Source organism: Dryobates pubescens, chromosome 26 (assembly GCF_014839835.1).
Source record: "Dryobates pubescens isolate bDryPub1 chromosome 26, bDryPub1.pri, whole genome shotgun sequence".
NCBI lineage: Eukaryota > Metazoa > Chordata > Aves > Piciformes > Picidae > Dryobates > Dryobates pubescens.
In genome coordinates this window covers 5,951,040-5,972,143 of record NC_071637.1, presented here as the reverse complement: position 1 = coordinate 5,972,143, position 21,104 = coordinate 5,951,040, and the positions used below count along the sequence as shown (strand labels likewise).

The 21,104-nt window shown below is 43.4% G+C and overlaps 1 protein-coding gene across 1 annotated transcript in view; it reads right to left on the bottom strand.

Annotated features, from left to right (window-relative positions):
- The window catches only part of TOP1 (DNA topoisomerase I), a 66,459-nt gene that overhangs the window by 11,285 nt on the left and 34,070 nt on the right, over positions 1-21,104 (bottom strand). The window contains exons 4-10 of the mRNA XM_009908652.2: positions 14,071-14,197; positions 13,449-13,507; positions 10,675-10,770; positions 9,458-9,533; positions 8,408-8,505; positions 3,955-4,070; positions 564-685 (exon numbers count right to left, since the gene is read on the bottom strand). Of these exons, the coding sequence (XP_009906954.1) occupies positions 564-685; positions 3,955-4,070; positions 8,408-8,505; positions 9,458-9,533; positions 10,675-10,770; positions 13,449-13,507; positions 14,071-14,197 (694 nt within the window). The remainder of the gene's footprint in view (positions 1-563; positions 686-3,954; positions 4,071-8,407; positions 8,506-9,457; positions 9,534-10,674; positions 10,771-13,448; positions 13,508-14,070; positions 14,198-21,104) is intronic.

Below are 21,104 nucleotides of genomic sequence, written 5' to 3'. Positions count from 1 at the left end.
ACAGGTTCTCCCAATGAACCCCAAACTCTTGCACATGCTTCTCCCAGATGAGGTCAAAATGACAAGCAGCAGAGCCTATGGAGTGCTGGCCTTCCAGTGGGCTTATCGCTGTGAGCACTGGGCAATGCTGTGCCAGTTCCCACACCAGTCTTACCCTGAACAGTGGCTGGGACTGCTAGGGACAGGGGGAAAAACCCAGTAACCCATCTAGGAAAACTGCAACTGATCTAAAGGTTTGATCTTATGGCTGATGACTGAGGTGAAGTTCTGAAGCTTAGGTCTTTGCAAGGGGTTTCCTTCTATTATAAAGCTGGCTCTTCACCAAGGCATGCAACTGTTAGATCAGCTATACCCTACCATGCTGTAAGTGGCAACCTGGCTGGGAGAAGCCTGACTTCGATGGTTTAGACAGGTATTTATCATAGGGTCCTTCCTGGTGAAACTACAGGATAAACTGGAAACTTCAGAGCTATAATCTGATGCTGCTGCCCCTTTTCACTGCCCAGCACTGAGGAGGCACTGGCCATGCCTGCAGTCACCACAGCCCAGCACTACGTGCCTACCTTTCTCCAGTCTTTGAAGAAGTTTTTCCTGAAGATCTCCTTTGTAGTGTACTCATGATCAAGCATTTTTGCAAAGAATGTGGCAACTTCTTCTGCTTTGGTACTCAGCTTCATGACTTTACCTATGAAGAAAGGTTTTCTTTTTAAAGAAAATGGTAAACAGCAATTGAAGCCAGAAAGAGGCCACAGTGACTACCGTAAAGGACGCTGTGTTTTTACCACAGGGAAGTTTTCCTTTCAAAACGTTACACAGTACAGCAAACTGGATGGACAAAGGAAGCAGTGGAGCACAATTGCTTGACTTTCATCATAAACATTTGGGAAAAAGTTTCCTCTGGAATCTAAACATCACAAAAATCAACAGCAATGTGATGTGAGACAGGTCTGCGAGGCGCAGGGCAGGAAGGGGAAAAGGCCTCCTGCAGGAAACCCTACACTGAGACACCCCAGCAGTGTGTGCGGTCCTGGGGAAGATTCTGCTGTTTGAAGTGGAAGAGATGACGGGGTTCACAACACTCAAGATATGGGAAACACAGCCTCTGTATTCCTCTTCTACTCACAGAGAGACTCCACTTTGGAACACCTCTTCCAGGCATTAGCTATTTCTAGCCAGGAAGAGCCCTTCCTAGGGATACACCACAAATAGGCTGGAAAGCGATGCCAAATATTTAACTCTCCTTCACTGCAGGGAAACATGTCAGGATGCTGCTCATCATTGCCTTTGCTGTGGGAGCACACTCCCGTGTCTCCAAATCAGACTCAAAGCTAGTCATCTTTGAGAAAGCCTGAGCTTTCAGGGAATGAAGAAGTCGCAGTTCAGTTCATCTGCAAGACTGCAGTACAGAGTGGAATCGCTGCAAGGGAAGGCTTGAAAACACAAGGGACAAGAGGCTGCTGCAGCATTGAAGCTGTGGATTCAACCATCTAACATTCCTATTGAGTGTCTTGTTGGTCCAGATTGCATTCCTGATGACATGTGAGGTGCCAGAGATCCCTCTGAAGGGTTTTGCATGCAGCTCACATCGTCAGCTTGTTGCAAGAACTATCTGAAGTCGCAATGGGCTGGCAGACAGTCAACACCTGTGGAGTTTTTAACGACTGTTTTGCTGCACAAAAGTGAACACAAGAAACACTGCTGTTGATTGTTGATTCTGTGCTCTTGGAAAAATACCACACTTGATTTACTATGTGCTTTAAGAAGTTGCATCATCTCCAAAGTTAAAGCATGGGAGTCAGCCTTAAGATCTATAAACCCTCGTAAAAGAGGGCTTAGCAAAAAGTCCTCCCAAGGATCTGAGAAGATTCCACATTTAAATTAAACCAACAGTAACTCTGCCAATTTTTAAGCTGCAACCTAAAATACAGCATTTGTTTGCTTGTAACAGGAAATGGGGGAAGGGAGAGACAGTGAGGGAAACCGTTTTTCCAGGCTGCAAGTCCAGCTTGAAAGAGGCAGTTGAGGTAGGAACATGTTTGAGGCTAGAATGACTGCTCTTTTCCCAGAGAGCTGAAGGCTCAGTTGCCTTTACTGAATCACTTCAGAATATATTTCACTGGACTCAATAGTCTCTTTTTTTCCACAAAGGTCTGAAGGGGTTTTCAGAGACAGGGATGGACTTGTAAGTAAGAAAAAGACTTCTCCCAGAAGCGTGACTATTAGTTACCTGACTCAAAGACTGACAGCCAGAGAACAACTGCAGGATGTCACGAGCAGAAGAGATCACATGGCTGTGACTGAAATGCATCATCTGCCATCATCTACACTCCCACCTTGCCCCACTGACAGAAGAACATTCAAATTCAAGCCACCTTTGGGGTATCAGCAGTAGCTTCAGTCAAGGCCTAAAAGTTGGCTTTGGCATTTCCAGCTCCCACACTGAGCCTGGCATTGTAGGTGCTAACAATAGCTCCAGCAGTCACTGTGTCAGATGAAAACAGGCAGTCTCACCACAGTGCAGTCCCCAGGCAAGGGACAGATTCCTCCAGTGAGAGCCTGCAGCAGGGCAGCTGGCTGGCCAGCCAGGGCATGATTATTGAACCCCACAAATCATCCCAAGATAATCTTGAAATGAGGTGATGCCTGGTGAGCACAGACAGCAGCTCTCAGCAGCTGCTGTGTAAATCAGACAGCTGATTCTTTGCCTAGCTTCTCAAGGAAGAATTATGTGATTGCTTTATTGGCCAGACCTCCTTGCCCACCCTGTAATTGTGGGGCTTATTGATGAATTTCTGCCACAAGAGGTTGAAAACATCCCTGCATTTCCTAGAGGTTACAGGAAATGGATGGCTAGAGAGACAAGGAGCTTATTGCTGCCTGCACCAAAGGGACAGCTACAGCCCAGCTGCCCTTCCTTTTCTCTAGACAGCAGGAGAGATAGCACACATTCTTCTATAGAGATGAAAAATTCCAACTTTACATTGAGTCCTTATCAAACCCTAAGACAGAAGTTCATAGACATCCCTGATCACTGTGCTACTTGCTTGGAGACAGCCTTTATTAGGCTGCAATATGTTTATGTCACTACACTGCTGCCGAGATGAATGTCATCTCTCAGTATTTAAAAACACTCTGTCGTGTCACATGCAAACAGCACACTGCTCCTGGAAGAGTTCCATGCCCAGATGTCCCCTTCACCAAAAATTATGTTTTCATCCATTCAAAAGCCTCCCACTTAATCCAATCCTGGGTTAATTTGATCCTTCATTTACCATGATCACAGGACTAAAAGGAAACACACGGGTCATCAAATCTGGTCTCCAGCAGGCATCACATCATATAATTCCTTCCACATGAGCCTCTAACAACTAGTCAGCCCAGCGTATTAGAATCCCACACCAATTAGTTCTACCACACACAATGGTTGGTGAGTGGGACTGTGACTTACACCAGAGGGCTGTGTCCTTGGGGCTAGGGTCATCCTGTGCATTCCTACAAGATCCTACTCATCTGTGTCCAAATTCAATTGTCTTTTATTTCACTCATGTCAACAAATGATCATGAATTTCATCACAGATGATGGAAACTGCAATTCATAAGGTTAAAGAAAAGAGAGCAAGCCTAAAGGTGACCAGTGATGAAGAGCTACAATTAAGTTCTCTACCAGTTATATAATGCTAGTCTCAGGTCTAAGACACTCTCATACCGTTAAGAAACCTGAGAGATTTACCACCACAGAGTGAGAACAAGTCCATCTCCTCTGCTTGGTTAGCAGAATACAGCAGGCTGTTCCTTTAGAGATCCTACCCTTTGCTTGGCCCTGGAGGAACTTCTTTTAAAGCTAACCACTAAACCAAAACCACCTACTCATCTCTTCAGTCCCCAGAAGAATGCCATGGCACTCTGAGGATGTTTATTTCTCTTCCCGGTAAGTGGAAACATAGATCAACTCACCATCATAATAAAACTTGACATTTTCAGGCAGAGGTTCATATGGTGGAGCAAATACAGGACCTTTGTGCTCTAGGAACTTCCATTTAATGCCTTCAGGGTAGCGCTCTTCTTCCCACCTTCAAGAGAGAAATAGGAACCGATACAATTTTAAGCTCCTAATCTTCATTTTAATACTATGTGGGTACAAGAGTATGCTAAAGAAAATCAGCAGTCACTGCTTTGCTGGGAGCAGACCAAGTACAAACACTCAATGCACTGTCACCATTTCTTTCCCCCCAGCTTTTTTTAGGGCCATGTTCATGAACAGGACACCCTGGGCCAGGGGATATCTGATGGGACCATTGCCCTCATCTGCCACTAGCTGCTCTTTACACAAAATCACACAGCTGAAAACGTTTAGAACTTAAGAAAATGAAGAATTCAGCAGTGTAGAGGAGGGATCATCACACCAAATTCAAGTCAGCTGTGATCTAACAGCAGGCCCAGGATGCCTGCTCAGCAAAGCCAAACAATTGCACTATATTACACTGCTGCTTTCAGATGTGGACAAGCACAGCATTAAGGGCAGAGATAAAGAAACAGATGTTCATTTACAACCTAAATGAGAACAAACCTGCTTGGCAGAGAAAGACTGAAACCTGCTCGGTCATCTTAAATTCATTCCAATTCTTTGGGTAAGAAAAGTGTACTTGAGGAAAACCAGAGGAGCACAGGGAAACAGCAAAGCTGCCTCCATAAAAATGTTTTGCCAATGATGCATTAGGTATGAGAACTCAGCAAGGCAGGCGCCACCAAGCCCACATTCCAGCTGAACAGGAGCAGCAATTCATCTACAGAGAAAAGGGGTCCCACCAGGCCAGTATCCTCCCCCCAGTTCCCACTACCCTGTGCCCACCCCACTGACTCCACACTCCTCTCCTCCCCTCTCCACTTCTTTCATGATTACCAGATCATGCTGCTGGCACAGGATTCCCTGCTGAGAAAGGCTATTTTACTGTAGTGATCAATCAACTGGAAGACCATTAACCCGTCACAGGCCTCCAGACAACTATGTTGAGCAGCCATGACAATAAAAAAAAAACAAAAGAGTTTTAAGCTTCCCTCTAGTGTCAGCCCTGTGGAGCAGTTCCATTTTGGGTGCAAGAGCAGCTGAGAAGGGACGTGCGTGTCCTGCATGCATCTCAGAGCTGTGCTGCACAAATTCACATCACTTCATCCCTACAGAGACAGCAGGGTCACTGTGCAGGAGATAAGCACTGCGCACAGAAACAAAGAGCTGCTGCTAGAAGACACTCAAAAGGCTTCACTGATGCCACTACAACAGTAGTTTAGGAACAACAACTGTATGGGACACGGTGCTGTACTGTAGCAGCACCTTTGCCCACAGCACTAGACCTGACTTTGTCTTACGTGAAGCACAGCAACATCCTGAACAGCAAAATGCACAACCCAGCCATCAGCACAAAGCCCACATGCCAGGTATCAGCAGGGAAGAAAGCTTGAGTAAACTATGCTGATAGAAGAAACTAATATTGACATTTGAAGTTTAGATCCCAAATATTTACATTCCTAATGATTGTTGGTTTTGGTGGTGGTTTTTTAAACTAATTAAAAGTTAGACATCTAAATATTTTGTCAAACATAGGTCTAGGTTCTTCCACCCAGAAGCTCCTTCTAGCAAAATAAATCTAAATCATTGGCTTTTGCTTCCAGGCAGGAAAAGGTTATCCTCTCTGACACTGAGGGGAATCATCCACAGCAGCTATGACTTTACAGAACAGGTTTGTCAAGAATTCTTGCTTTTCAGCTGTGGCTTTTAAAGATTTATCCCCCTGGTAGTTATTTGATGAGAAATTTTGTTCCTCTACTTGTTCCTCTCCTTTTAGAAAGGCTGCATGTAAAAGGAGTACTAAAAGGTAGCAGTTTTAAATAGACAGCTGAAGCACACTCTGCCTTCAGGGAGGGCTACAAGGGGAGCACAGGATCCACGGGGTGGTTTCTAAGTCCAAAGCTACCAAAGTGCTTGTCATAAAAGAACACAAACCATTCCCAACCCCACCTTCCCCTTCTTCCTAAACCTTGTACATAAGTGTTCAGACAAAAGGTAAAAGTGAGCCTCCTGAGGTTAGTCAATTTTTTCCATCCTTCTTTTGTTTAAAACAAAAAAGCATTTAATCAGTGCTGCCCAAGGTAGCTCCTGGTCCTAAAGCAATGTCCTACAGATGATTTTGTGGGAGTCAGGAGAATGCTGCCTAGTAGGAAAACAGTCTTAGTAATTTTAGCAGAAACTGTGCTAATGAATCACATGTGTTCCTCAATTAAATCCCATATCAAACCTGTCCAAGAATGCCACGAAGGTAGACAGGGGAGGGTTTTCAAGTGGAATGCAAATAGGAAAGACTCTTAGGAATAAAACCACAATACACTTCAGGGATAGGTTACTTCAAGGAAATGAACTTGCTACAAGGTGGCAGAAGTGCTCCTAAGGTATACTTCTGGGTCACATTCTTCACACACTGACAGGGTGTGAAAATGACCTCTAAAGAGCTCCACATGCTGATGAAGAAGGCCAATGCCTTGGGAATGTCTAGCATCAAGTATTCACATAAGTGAGGATGAAAATGCACAAGGCAGCAAGCCCTTGAGGAAACAGCCAAAAAAAGATATCAGATGTTCAGAAAATTGACTCAGATGGAACACAAAATGCCCTTAAGAGACACAATTGAAGTGTAGATGAAACCCTGTCCAAAGACACACTACACAGAGCTGCAGATGGATGACAGGAACATTGGCAGAAGGGTGCAGTTACCTGCTGCCAAATTTTGCATAACATGCTTTCAAAGGCAGTTTTCCTCAGCAGTAAGCACCAACCACAGAGCTTAAGCCAGCTACCTGGGACTCTGCTGCCATGGCAGGTGAGGGGAGAACAGGACAGCTTTCCAGTAAAGCTTTGCCATTGAAGGATGCAGACTACAGTAAAAGGGAGTTGTGATAACAGAATATTAAGTTAGACAGAACCAGCAAGGGCATCTGAGACAAAGCCAAAAAGACAACAGATCGTTAAGGCTTAAAGAGACCTTCTGTAGCTCCCTGCTGCTTCACGTCCCTGTAGTTTGCTAATGTCAAAGCACATTAAAAATGTGCTGTCAAAGGGACTAAGAAAAAAGTGGATTGCTCAGGGAAAAAAGAGAAAGAAAAAAAAAAATCAGTAGTTTTGGGAGGGGCCTGAATACCAAAGAGAGTGTAAAAGTATGGGAAAAAATACCCAAGTGCTGATGTTCTGAAGAAGCTGTGACAATCAAAGAGAAATATGCAAAGACCATGAACACTACAGAATAATTTGTTGTCTTTAAGGTGAATCAATAAGAGTGACAATAAAGGGGTAGAAGACAATCTGAAAAGACTGAACACTGCAAAGGCATTCCCCAACAAAAGTAGCCAAATGATCTGAAGGAAGAAAATGCTCACAGAAACATCCTCAAAAGGGCACAAAAATACATTACAGGAGACTGTAGGAGTGCAGAAAACACACAAGCTTTTGAAAACTACACAGACATTAAACTGAAGGAAGTACCAGGGCTAAACTTCAAACCACACCAGTAACAGCTTCTCAAATGTGGCAGTGACAACAGTTAGACTGCTGTAGAAAGCTGCAAAGGCTGCAGCAGTTTCTTACACAGAGCTCCAGTGATACAGCACAGGCCTGTCTTCCAAATGAACCACAGAGCTCAGATTTATTTCAAAAAGCTTCTATAAACATTGAAGAGTGGTAGAAAGCACAGCTTCAGGAGCTCAGCCATGTTGCTTTAGCATCTTGGGTAAGACAGAAAGTGTCTTCCATTCAAAACTTCTGTTCAAAATTCATCTTCCAAACAGCCCCAGCTTAACTGGTTACTTAACCAACATTCATTTTTGTGCCAGAGGCAGAAGCATTTTTGAGAGGCACACAGTAGGCATCCAGCTAGAATAAAAAGGTGGAAACCCATCTGTGGTTTACCCTCTATATACACAGGTAAGCTCTACTAAAGTCTGGCTAATACATCTGCACATACTTGTATATTCTGGCTGATACCCCAATGCCTACAAGATTTGATATTGCTCTGAGAGTGTCAGCAAGGAGCAGGCTGTGGGTGCAAGAATATTGTTGTCTGATCATTTTAAGTAACCTCTACATTCTAGAGATCAGGGGGAAAAAATAATCCCAATGACCCCATGAACCCCCTTTATTTCTTGCATTAGTCCTATCAGAAAAGGTATTTCATTTCTGCTTCAGAGGATGAACACAGTGAATCAGCTATTTATTTAGAGCTTACCAGAAAGTAAGCCAATTATTGAGAACAAATCCTCATGAATCAACAGAAGAGAAGGCCAGATGTGCTTATTCAGTCAGCCTGGGGGGTAACAGGGAAAGCCCAGGTGCAGAGGCAGACCTACAGCACTGACATATAGTTACCATTTCCATTTCTGCTCCTCTTCCTTTTTCGGCTTCTTTCTCTTGTCTGCTTCAGGGACTTTCTTGTCTTTGCTCTTAGCTTTCTTTGCTTTGCTGTCCTGCAAAATGAGTGAGAATCTGTTAGGACAAGCTGCTGTATTTCCCACTTTCCATGAAAAGAGGTTTTAAAACTATAAACTGTCTCTTGGGGTATGTAAGTTCGACCACAAAGAACTGAATTCCTGTGGCCTCACTACACAAATGTGCTCTGAGATCATCCTATTAAGTCAACGTCTGCTTATGGTCCCACTTCTATTGTAAGCCAAATTCTTTTACTTTACATTTGGGACATGCTAAGTGCAAAAAGCCAGGTTTCTGCCTCACCTGGTAAGTGGCAAATCTGGGCCAGAGTAACATGATTTTGTAGAGAAACATGCTTTTTGGCTTGCACTGCTGTATCTAGTCTGGCAGATGCCTCAGAGCACACTCACACTGCTGAGGTGGCTTCTGGGAACACACTGGTATGTGCTCACCAGAGACACTTCCAATGAATTAAAGAATTAACCACGTTGCCAGGAGGTGCTTGCAACATGCAGCTCACATAGGTGTCTCTGCTAGATGTGGAGTGGAGACTCAAATTATGGCTTCTCTCTCTTTGCCAAGTCCCTCCTCAAAGAAATTTCCACTCAAGGCTCCACCTAAAAACTTTAAGCATCTTCCTAGCAGCTGATCTCAGATTCATCTCCTCTGCTTGTGAACTGTGCCACATCATCTGTGCAATTACCATTTGTTGTCAGAAAGGTTCCTCCACCCTCTGTGATCTACAGAAGCTCACATCTTGGTGGTATCATCTTCATCCATTGCTTTAGGAGTAGGAGAGAATGCTTCCCTGACTTTTTATACATTATGGCACAAATAAATTAACCTGCAACAAAGCCAAGGATCTATCACACACAGCTTTGGCCCACACTAGCCCCGGCCTACTTACCCTTGAATCAGACAGCCCCTGCTCTACATGATTCAACACCAAATTGTTTTGATCACAGAAACAAAACTCATCTTTCACATTACCTCTTCTTCCTCTTGTTTCCTTTTCTTTGCTTTCTTTATGTCTTCTGTTTTGATTTTTTTGGGTTTGTACTCAACGCTGTAAGAACAAAAGACCAACTGATGAAAACAAGCAAATTTCCAGTACAAAAAAAAAACAACATATCAAGAAGCCACACACAGTTTGTGTGCACATGTTCACAATGTTTATGGCATGCTATGACTGAACAATCCCTATACAGCAAAACAACTTCTACAAGTGTCAGACTGCTGAACTCAACATCTCTGATGAAGAACGGATTCCAAAGTAGCAGCCACCCAGTGATTACCTGGGATGACACAAATGGGCTAAAACTTAGTGGTCTGTTCTATCCCCAACTATTTTTCTGATCTTCAGCCTGGAATCTGCCCACAAGGCTCACTTTTTTTGCATCCCCCATTAGTTCAAACAATAGCAAAATTGACTGCTGGCAACTTCTTAATCTTTCCACTGCAGACATGAGATGGGAGGTCACAAAAACTTAACAGAAGGCAGCAAATGATTACACAAAAGAAAAGATGTCACACCCATTGCTCTTGGAAACTGAGAAATACCACACAGGGACAGAAAGCCACTATGGGAAAACCCTTCCAAGCCTTTAACTCCATACTGCTAAGAAGGTCAGACTAAAGAGCTGGATGTACATAGATGGTGACAGATCACAGTGGGATGTATCTGACCTTTTCTTTTACTACACCAGGCAAACACCAGATTTAGAGACAAAAGTCCGAAGCATAACCCACAGCATATTTAGACTCTAGGCAAACCACACCAAGCAGTGCAGGCAAACCTCCCCTCAGCCCCCAAGCAGGCTGACAATGCATTTTCTCCTTCTTGTGCAGTTTTCTTCACCCAACAGAAACCACTGCAGCCTCTTAGCTAGCATCAATACCTCACTTGCTCAAATTTATGTTCCACAGTCTTCACCGCTGTCTTTACCTAGCTTCTGGGTTTTCTCTCTTTTAATAGCTCTGCAACATTTCAGCAATATCTGCAGAAGCAGGAAATGGCATTTTGCCTTGGACACCACAAGCACTATCTCTGCCTGGCTCACAGATCTTGTAATAACACAAGGAATCTGGTCTCAAACTTCCAGTCACCCATGTGAACAAGTCTGTGCTGATGACCTGAAATCCCACCTGCTCCCTCAATGTTAACAAGAAAGGCAAACATCCAAGCCACCAGCACCCATGTCACTTACTCATCATCTTCTCGAGGTCTCTTCAGGGGTTTGGAGTCTTCTTTAGGAGATACATAAAACCCATCATCATCTGGCTCATCTTTAATACGTGGGGGACTACAAAAAGAAGCAAGAAAAGGGTGCTCTTACTTCAAAGAGGAAGGTTCTTGGAAGCCAGCATGAAGTGTTTTAAGACATGACCACCTGGTCATGTCTTCTGGTCCCCCAAAACCTGAGGTCTATCATTCTCTGAATACTCACACACAGTGTAAGGAGAGAATTATTCAGGCACTACATATTTACTGTTTCTCAAGCAATATCAAGATCAGTTTCAACTGCTTAGATTTCACTGTGTGTCTTTGAGGCTCTGAGTAAAACCTGTAGCTTCCAGCACTTAAAAGAAAACTGAAATGTGCATGTGCAGCCAGACATTGGTTAGTTTCAATTCAATATACTTATTGAGCCTAATAAGTGAGAAAAAAATCATCAAGTAAACAAAGATTTGAAAGCTATTTCCCTGAATCTTTGGCCAGCTAAATACTGAGGCATGTGAAAACCAGAAAAGGAAACAAAGGTTTGGCAAAGTTAAACTGATCAGTGTCTTTTTACTATCCAAGCTGTTGGAAGTAAACAATCCTGTCCCTCCCTTTCAACAGACCACAAATATTAAGTTAGGCTCAATGTTTTCAGCCATAATGTCCCAATATATCAGTAATAAGAATGAAAAATGGAGTATCAGTGCAAGAGAGTCTATCCCTTTAAACCAGCTCATTATTTTTAGATTTCACAGCAGCATTTCACTTATCTTCATAAAGAAAAAGACATCTCAAAGAGTCCCAAATTACATTTTGAAGCACTTAGTGCTGCTCCAATCAGGTAGAAAAGGTAACAGTGCCATCCTGGGCTTTCCTATTCATATTCAATCAGCAATTTCTAGATCAAATTGACTCAGTTTCCAAGTCAACACGTGGATTTTGCAATTGGCTGGTTGGGGGGGGGGGGGGGAAACAACCCACCAGCATTCTGCTTTGTAGATCACTGTCAGCAAGAGACATTGTGGAGTCTTATTTTAGCTGGTAATGTGTCCGTGAAGCAGAACAAGGCAGCTTGCTCTTCAACAGCTGTAAAGCCACTGCAGTGCTGGCAGAGGCAACTCAGGAGAAACAGATATGGGCTGCTGTAAGAAGCCATTTCTGTGGCACACTGCCTGTGATTAACTGAGACACAAGCCTGCAGCACATAGACAGTTGCAACACATCTATGGAAAAAGAGGATTTTTTTCCCCATTTAATTCTTTCTCCCCTCCAGGCAGAAATGCAGAACTACTGTTTATTAAGTTACTAGGAATTTTATCTAATTTATTTTAACACTGAAGGATTTCACAACATTTTGTAATAGTAGGGAGTAAAGTGTGATTATGTTACAAGAAAGGAGCTGTATGACCAAGCTGAACCTTGGCTTGCATTGCTTCCAGGACTGTAACATTGCTCATCCTACCAAGTCTTAAGCAAGAAAATGAAAATCATCTGAGTGGGGACATTTTTCTCTGATGAACTTGTTAAAAAAAAAAAAAAAAAGAAACACCAAAAAAATCAGCAGGAAAAAGAATAAAATAATTAATTTATTTATAGCCAGCTTTCAATTCTGAAGAAGGCACAATTGTGATGGCTCCTCCCTCCTGCAGACTCTCCTTAAACACACTTAGAAAGAAGTGCTTAAAAAGCACTCTTGGACCTAGAAGATCCAGTGCCTTGATATTATAACACCCAAGGCAAGATTAGCAGATGCCTGCAATTGCATGCAAGCAATTCTGCTGAACAGTAGAGGCTAGCAAGAGTTACTATTAGCTGTCTCCTACGTCGTGAAACACCTAAATGCCATCGCTTTCTATTTCCAGAGCATCCCCGAAAGGGCCTGGAGAGGGCGACTCTTCCCTGTGCCAAACCTAACTACTGAGTTTGCATCTTTAAACGGGGGTAGAGAAATGAAGATGGAGAAACTCCTGTCAAGAGGACACATTTGAAACACACAGAGAATAAGTAACAGGAAGGGTCTAGACAGGTGTCTTTTCCCTCTGCATCCACACAACACAGTGAGACAGGAAGGATTTTGTGGATTCATAAAAGCTTGCCTAACACATGCATCCACCACACCACAGACCTGCAAAATAACCAATGGCTGGATTTTAAACATCACAAGAGATCTGAGCTGATTAAGAAAAAGTACTTTTCCAGCAATTGCTCACTTCAGGTTTTTAGTAAGATTGCTTATTGATGACTGATCCAACATGTGAGTGAATGAGGCCCTATTATTAGCAGAAATTTATAGAGCAGGAAGGGCATCCAGGTATTTTTTTGAAGGTATTTCTGATTTTACACAAGCATCCTCCTTACTCATCACTCCTCTGCAAAGGCTTTAAGCTGTAGTCACTTAGAGCAGACACTCAGGCAATCTGGACTGTCTTTACAAGGTTCTGTCTCCAGAAGACTGCCTGCAGGGTTGAAGTACCATTTTACAACAGCTTTCAACTCCAGTTACAAATGTTTCCATAGTTCAATCTGTTCTCAACAGAATTCAACTACTTAATGCTTGGACAAAGGCAGCATGTGCAGGCAGATACCAAGTATTCAACAGCTCCCATCTCCAGTTACTAGGTAAGTAGATCAACTGCCAGTTCCTGTAATTGAGAACAATACACTGTCTGATGGAGGCAAAAGCCTTACCTTTTTTTCCCAAGACCTAAGAAAAGTCAAGCTGTTACTTTTATCTTTCAGATCACAGATCTGGTTTCTTACCTGGAAAAGCCATTTTCCTTTTCCTTCTTTATTTTTATATCACCAGAAGATGATTTCATCTGGAAAACACAGAAAGTCAGAGCTGATTAGCACTGCTCACAGCACCTTACATGACACGCAGTAAAGATATTTAACGTGCAGAAGGAGACAAAGGGCGTTGTGACTGTATCTTCATCCCTTGTAGACCTTGGTGACAGACAAGAAGGCAACATTTTCTGTACTTACTGAATTCAGCATTTGCTGGCCCTCCAATTTCTTCAATAGATTGGAGTTAAGTGAATAGTTTGCTCTTGCACAGAATGAACGTGACCTGATTGATTTTTCTCCCTTGTCTCTGAATCTAAGCTTGGCGAAGTGAAAAGTATCAAGGGAGAAAATGTGGAGCCAATGGACACAGCTCCCCTGTGTATTTGTTTCCATTCACAATACCTGCAGATAAAGCCCTGACAAGGTAAAAATCAAGCACTCCACAGACCTAGACTTTGGGTTAGCACTGGGATAATTGTTTCCAGGTCGATTAGAACTTGGAAGTATAAGCTACACCCAACCCACTGAGTTTGTACCATTTAGTAGTTAGAAGCCAGAACCACCTTTTTTTGTTTCTCCTCCAGGAGATACTTACCTTCTCTTCCTTTCTCTTCTCCTTGTCTTTATCTTTGTGTTTGTCTTTGTGTTTCTCTGAGCTGCCATCTTTGTGTTTTGTTTTCTCCTTGTCTTTGTGTTTCTTTTCCGAGGAATCTTTGTGCTCACTGCAAGACAGGAGAGTATGTTTGCAGAGGGGAACAGAAGGAGATTTGACTAATACAGGTAACTTCCAGCAATAAAAAGTCACAGATTTGGATGACTGCAATTCCTACAAAATAAGGGATCACCTTAACAGGAATATCCACCATAGTCTCCTGTCACAAGGCATCCATTCTGCTGAGGAGGAAGATACCACAAAACCAAGCTCTCTAATTCAGGAAAACCCCATCAGCCTGGATTGCTGAGGAAATCCACAGCTGCTACACTTAAAGCTCAACACTTTAGGCTGAATTCCCACTGGCTTTGCTTTTCCTTTTTTTCCTAGTCCATGCAAAAGGTCACTGGAATAGAGCCGCGAGTCTGTCAGAGCCCCTGTCAGCTTTTGCTCAGACAACAGTTTGTCATTGTAGCAGCTCTCATCACTGGAACTTAAAGAGAAAACCGCTGATCTCTATTATTCCCAAACAGATGGGAAAACCGGAGCAAACAGGATATGCAGTGTCCTTGTGTTTATGCAAAGTCAAACAGAAAAGGCAGGAATAGTGCTGCAGTCCTCAGCCAGAGCACTTTCTTTAACTGTGCCTCACCGCCACGGCCACCCCAGCTCTGCTTGGCTGAGATGACCCTGCCATGCAGGGCAGGAATTCAAAGGTGTTTCCAAGTGAGAATCTGGTCTGCAACCATGCAGAACCTGCTGCTGCAGGTAACAGCATTGAGAGTTCTAGACCCAAAATTCTTTAGTCAGAATAGAGGGGGAAAAAAATGTCCCCAAGGAGAAAGAGGGGGGGGCGAAAGAAAGAAGCAACCTTTAAAAACTGTTTCCTCCCCTTTCTGATTTCTGAGACATTTGGATCACATTTCCAAGTTTTTCTCATCAACCAGAGAGGCACATGTCTGTTTTGAAATGAAAATGAGTTATCTCATGGAATGACTTGACCCTCAAGAGCCAGAAAGTGAGGAAACGCTCTCAAGAGACAAGAGAGGCTACAAGAAGAGGTTACAAGGATTTGCAGCACTGTTGTGGATAGCCAAGCATCAAGACTGTCCAATTGACAGGCCTTCAATACACACTTAGAAGTTGTATGGGCCCCCTGAGGTCACTCCGGGCTTTAAAATGCCGAAGAGCCTGAAAATCAGGCCCTCTTCTACTGGGCACTGCTAGGAACCATTTAAGCTGCATTCCTCATCCCAGCAGTTCACACTCCTCCTTCCTTAGCATTTGACTCCCGTCAGTACTGCTCTCTGAGATGCACTCTGCTTCTCCTACACAATGCAATGCAAGGCTTTACTGGAAATAAGCAGCCTCTTTATTCCAGGTATTTCAACACTCAAGTGCAAGCCCAAACCTATCTGGGGGAACACAACCCTGAAAAATGGCAAGCTGGGAACGCCAGGTAAGAGCATGACTTTTAAGAACAACATATGTTTCAAGTTTCTTTTCTGCTATAAAACACGGATTGCAAAAGGGTTGTATGTTTGATGGCCACAAAGCAAGCAGCAGATTAACCTGCTCCTATAAAGCTTGTGTGATTAAGAGGAAGGCAACTAGAGTAACAAATACAGCAGCCCACACCCAGCTGGAGAGCTGCAGAGTAAGTTCAGCATGGAGAGTTTCAGAGCCTCACGTAACACTAGCACGAATGGACCTGAACCTGCAAAAGGCCTAAATTATTCAAGCTCAGAGTAGCATACACTCCCATAAATGCACAGTAGCCTCACAAGCCCAAGCAGCTAAAGCATGAAAAATCCATCTCTGGAGGAAATCAGTAGATTCATGTTGCATTAGAAGAGATCAGCAAAAAGAGAAGGCAGTTTCATTTTATCACTCCAGCAGCCTCTTTATACCACATATAAAGCTGCAAAGGAGTATTGCACATGAAAAGGCAAATGGCACTCTAGAAATTCTTGTAGATAAAGACACCCAGCACCACATGTTACCCATGAGGGAAGATTTAACAACTGCAGACTATTCTTACCCAGCAGATCGTGTTGTGTACAGTGTGATCAGGACACGCGAGTACATACACAGAACGCCCTGACACTGGATCTCAGAAACCCGCAAGGTGTCTGCTACTCCTGCTCAGATTTGACATCCAAGTCTCTCTACTCGGTTTATTCATCAGTATCCCAGACTCAAGACGCTTACTTTACTCTCATTTACTCAATTAGATTCACTGACTGAAAGCACAACCTCACACATACCGTAGGAAGGTCTGGAAACTGATTGTATCTTGTGCTGTTTTCTGTATGCTTTGGACAGATAACATTTGCCAGCAACTGGAGTTTTACAGTTACAAAGGTTTATCATCATACAGGAAAATCCAAAATGAACAAGCACACAAGGCTCAGACCCATTTTGTTCTCTGCAAGTCTGCTTGTGTCTATTTTCCGACTCGTTCTTATTTGCTATTTAAATCCTACCTGAAATAACATGTTTTACTCAGACAACAATTTGCATCTCTAAGCATAGTACACACTGCAGTCGATCTCTAAGGTAAAGTTCATGGCTGTGTCTGTTGTTTGGGAGTTTGGAATGGCAAAGGAAAAGAAGTTTCAGTTTTCAAAGGGACTGTACACATTTGCACTAGCTTTCAGTATGCAACTGGGAGCCCTGGGACATACAAAAAAGACTAAAAGCAAATTAATAGGGAACAATCTACAGCTGCAAAGTGACTACTGAAAACAGCAGAAAATCCTATTAGCCTAGAGAAGCAGTGACAAATTTCTCTGTGTTGAATGCTTACAGGCTACATCTGGAATTAAAAAAGTGCTTAGAACCTCAGGCTTGCTTAAGCAGAAGCTCAGATGACGTACCTCTCAGAAGACTAAGTTGCCATCAGTGAAAAGCTGTTACACAATCTAAAGCTCAAGCTTTTCAGCACTGCAGTCAGAATCAAGAAGTCTAGATTCCTACCTCAGTCTTAGATGTTGTGTTTCTTACATGTTTTGCATCACAACACTATCTTTCCCCTTTGCTCTGTAGCGAGCAATAAACTTCTCACCAAAGCAATGTGGGCTCAGATAACTCAGGGAAACTGTCTCCAGTTTCACTCTGCAGCTTCATTTTCAAAACAACAGTATTGGTAGCTAGGCCCTGAGGTCCTGCATGCTGCTGGGGTGTGACTGGAAGAAATTCCCCAGATAAAAAACTAATTTCATGTGCTACTGACTCCAGTGTAAAGAAAGAGCATAAATCTCTTTCCCTGCTTTGCAAGCAGGCTGCTTGTCAGCCTTGTGTGTTTCCAGGTACTGGACTACAGCTCTGGTTTCCACAACTCAGTCCAAAATTTTCTGACACATGCAAAGATGAAGGCATGTGCCTCTCTTCCCTAAGAGGGCCTGAAATCTCCATCTCCCAGAAAAGCTCACTTGGAAACATGCCAATAACAAAGGCCTTGTGCAACAATCCTGACAAGAGTAACTTTTTGTTTTGCTCCACCAGCAAAGCAAGTTGCTCAGATACTAACCTCAGCGGGCAAGCTGAGCTGCTTTGGTCTTTCATCTGGCTAAGATACTTAGCGAGCCTCAGGGGGAATGCAATTGAACCACCACACTAATCTCAAAAGAGAAGATGACAGGATGCCATCCTTACCCTGAAGAAGGACTTTCAGCCTTCCATCAGAAAGCTATTTCCAGACAACACCAAAGCTGTTATTAGGAAGCACTTGGAACAATTTAAAGATCATAAGTCTGTCTTACTGGTTGATTCAAAACCGAAAGTCACTCTTCTTTGAAGAAGCCAAACAACAAGCTCTCAAGAATGCATACACCCAGACAATTTTGTCCCGAATTCACTTCTTGGAGCACTGGATCCTCTGTTACCCTTCCTGCACATAACCCTCTGCCAACAAGGCCAGCTTGAAGTCACTGAATTTGGGCAGCTAAACCCCTGTAAGACAGAGGGAAGCTTCAGTGCAGGTTAGCCCTAAAAAGAAGGCAACTGGCTCACAGCACAGTTGCCAATGATCTGTTTTGGAAATATTCAGCCTTGCTGACAAAATAAGACCATTATAGACGAACCACTGCAAAAGCACTCCAAGGTACTCAAAGCTGGCAACCTGCACTGTTTGGTTTTTAAAGGTAGTAAAGTACAGCAGGACACCGTATGAATACAGACGGGTCCAGGGATTACATCATCTTAGAGACAGATCATGGTACTACCTTAGCTCAGACAATGCCAGCTGAGGAGAAATGCATCTCCTAAAGCACTCCAACCTTTTTGCTGTCTTGTTCAGTGCCTCTCATTTAGGGTGTTAGTGTGAAACAAGGGCATCTGGAAGCCTTGGAAAGCTCAGACTGAAGCACATGAAGCAGCAAATGCAAGAGTAGCAGCCATTTCCCTTGAAAGCATGGCTGTTATCTCCCAGCGAGGATGTCTGCAGGAGGACAGCGGGAGGGGAGGAGAGGACGGGGGAACAGGCACCTGGCAGCAGCTGCTCAGGGTGCGATCACATGGGGAAGTCACAAGTGGAAAGTGTTTCCAAAGCACGGCAGATGTGCAGATCGCAGCTTCCCCCTTCAAACCACCACAGCTTCGCAGTAATTTAACACCGCATTCTTCAGGTGCCATTTATGGACGTTAATAATCCCTTCCCAGGCCCTTTCCATTCCAGCTTCACAATCACAAGCTGGGAAGGATGCCTTATCTAAAGTGTCTCTTATTTCCTCTCTCTCATATTCTCAGCTGCAATTAGGTCGTGACTGGGAATCTGCTACTAGCAGGCACCAGCGCCTGCTGCAAGCAGAGCTTTGCTTGCCTCCTCGGGAGCTGCGGCGGTGTAGCTGAAGCGTAAAATAACAGCGAGCTGTGATTTTAGTGAAATCTAAAACACAATGGGGATGGAGCATAGGTTAGGCTGCCCATGTCTCCTTTGACGTAAGACAGTATTAATGGAAAACCATCAACAGATTCAGGCTAAGGCATAGCAAGGAACGGCTGACTGTGCAGGAAGCCTTTCAGAAACAGAAGGCACACCAGCAAAGGACAAGTTTTCAGCTGGCTTGCAGTATTTTATGCTCGCTGCTAGAGGTTTATCATATGGTATTGCAGGGAGCGAACACGTGAGCCTCAATGGTTCTGCTGGGATTTCAGAGATACAAGGGGGAAAAAAAAACCACACAACCTGAAACCGCTTCTCCCAGAGTTAAAAGGTGTCCTTTCACCAGTTTTCACAGATAATATAGATCAAGTCTTCAGCAAGAGGAACAAGATACAAAGCTTGACTCATCAACAGCTGATAAAAATATTAGAAAATAGAACTATATTCATTGAAAGGAGGATCAGGTTTAGCAAGCACCTTCTATGGATGTGTGAGAATCAGGCTACCAAAGGAAAAGCAAAAATTGTTACTACTGCAAGGCAGTGAGTGTCACATGAGAAAGAGCTGATCAAGGTGAACTCAAATGGAGAAAGAGAACAAAACCACCCACACTAGGGAGCAGGGCATGTTGAAATTATGAAGAAATTGATTTCCCCCTGCCATGTCTGGTATCCCTGCCTCTTTATGCCCCTCAGTACACACAATCCTTCACAGTTTAGGATCACATAATAAATCAGGAGGTATGAAAGAAGCCTGAACTGAAATTGATCCTGATTCACGACTAGCAAATGCCTGGAATCTGTGTTTTTCCTAGCAAAACTATAAAACTCAGAGGATGCCAGGGAAGATCGGGTCTATAAATCCCTTATGTGTTCCATGCTTCTCCTCATCTCAAGCTGTGATCAGAAGAGATTCAGCAAATGGAGGAAATATGCAATCTGACAGAAGATTTTTCTTCCCGCGGCTCAGCTGCTTGTCACATTGACAACACAGATCAGTGCTGCAGCAGCAGCCTCTTTACTCCCATTCCCTGTCACAGCCATTTCTGCACTCCGCAGTCTACTGGCAGCCCACACTCCACGCACAAAGCCCAAGACACCTGGCAGAAAGACACTTGTTCCTGTGAGCGCTTCTAACCCTATCTCCAACAAGCCCTGGCTTCAAAGGGCCCATGATTTCATTATTTGACATGGTCTCCTTGTTTGAAACACTCATCTCCCACAGACCAGAAACCTATTGCCACCTCAGATTTGTTTATTTTTTTTAACCACTGACAGTTGCACTTAATGGGTGTGTGTTAGATTTTCTTTTGGGGATTAGGAAGAAAAGGGCTGGAAAAAGGAACTTTGCTTGGTAGAGATTTGCTTGATAGGGATGTGGATTTGTTCTTTGATATGGATCTTTCTTCAGTGGGCTTTGCATTTTGTCCTTGAGGGGTGATAGAGACTGAGGCATACAAATGTTCTCTCCCAGTTTACTACAGCTGTAAATGAGTGGTTAAGACACAAAAGTGTCATCTTGTGAGTGGGAGAGGAGGAAAGCAAGAAGCAAAATTAAGAAGTTCTATACTCCACACACTTCTGCCACACAAAATCATAATTATCTATTTTGGGTATTTCTGAGACTTATCTTGGCAGTTTGGATCCTTCAAAGTCTGGGTACAGGAAACATTTATTCTCTTGCACTGGAATTCTGTCTTCCCGATGCAGGTTTTATCTTCAAAGCCTTTTTTTAAAGCACAGGGCAGGAAATCAAATTGCCAAGCTATTACAGACAGACATAAAAACGCTCTGCCTCCAACAGCAGCAGACAATGCTCTCAAGTGTGCACACTGACCAATGAATGCAATCAGGGGTCTCTTCCCACACTCTCTACAACATCACACGGAGGTACAAACTCATGCTACACCACCACCAACTTCTGCTAAAGCACCATTCAACCTCTTTGAGAATTACCAAAGATACAGCACATCTTTTGCAATAAGACAGCAGCTTTCCTGCAACACACAACAGATTCTTCCCAAGATTTATGTGCAGTTCTATTAATCTAAGGTGAACTTCTCTAAAGGATTCCTTTTCAGTTTTAGCAACAG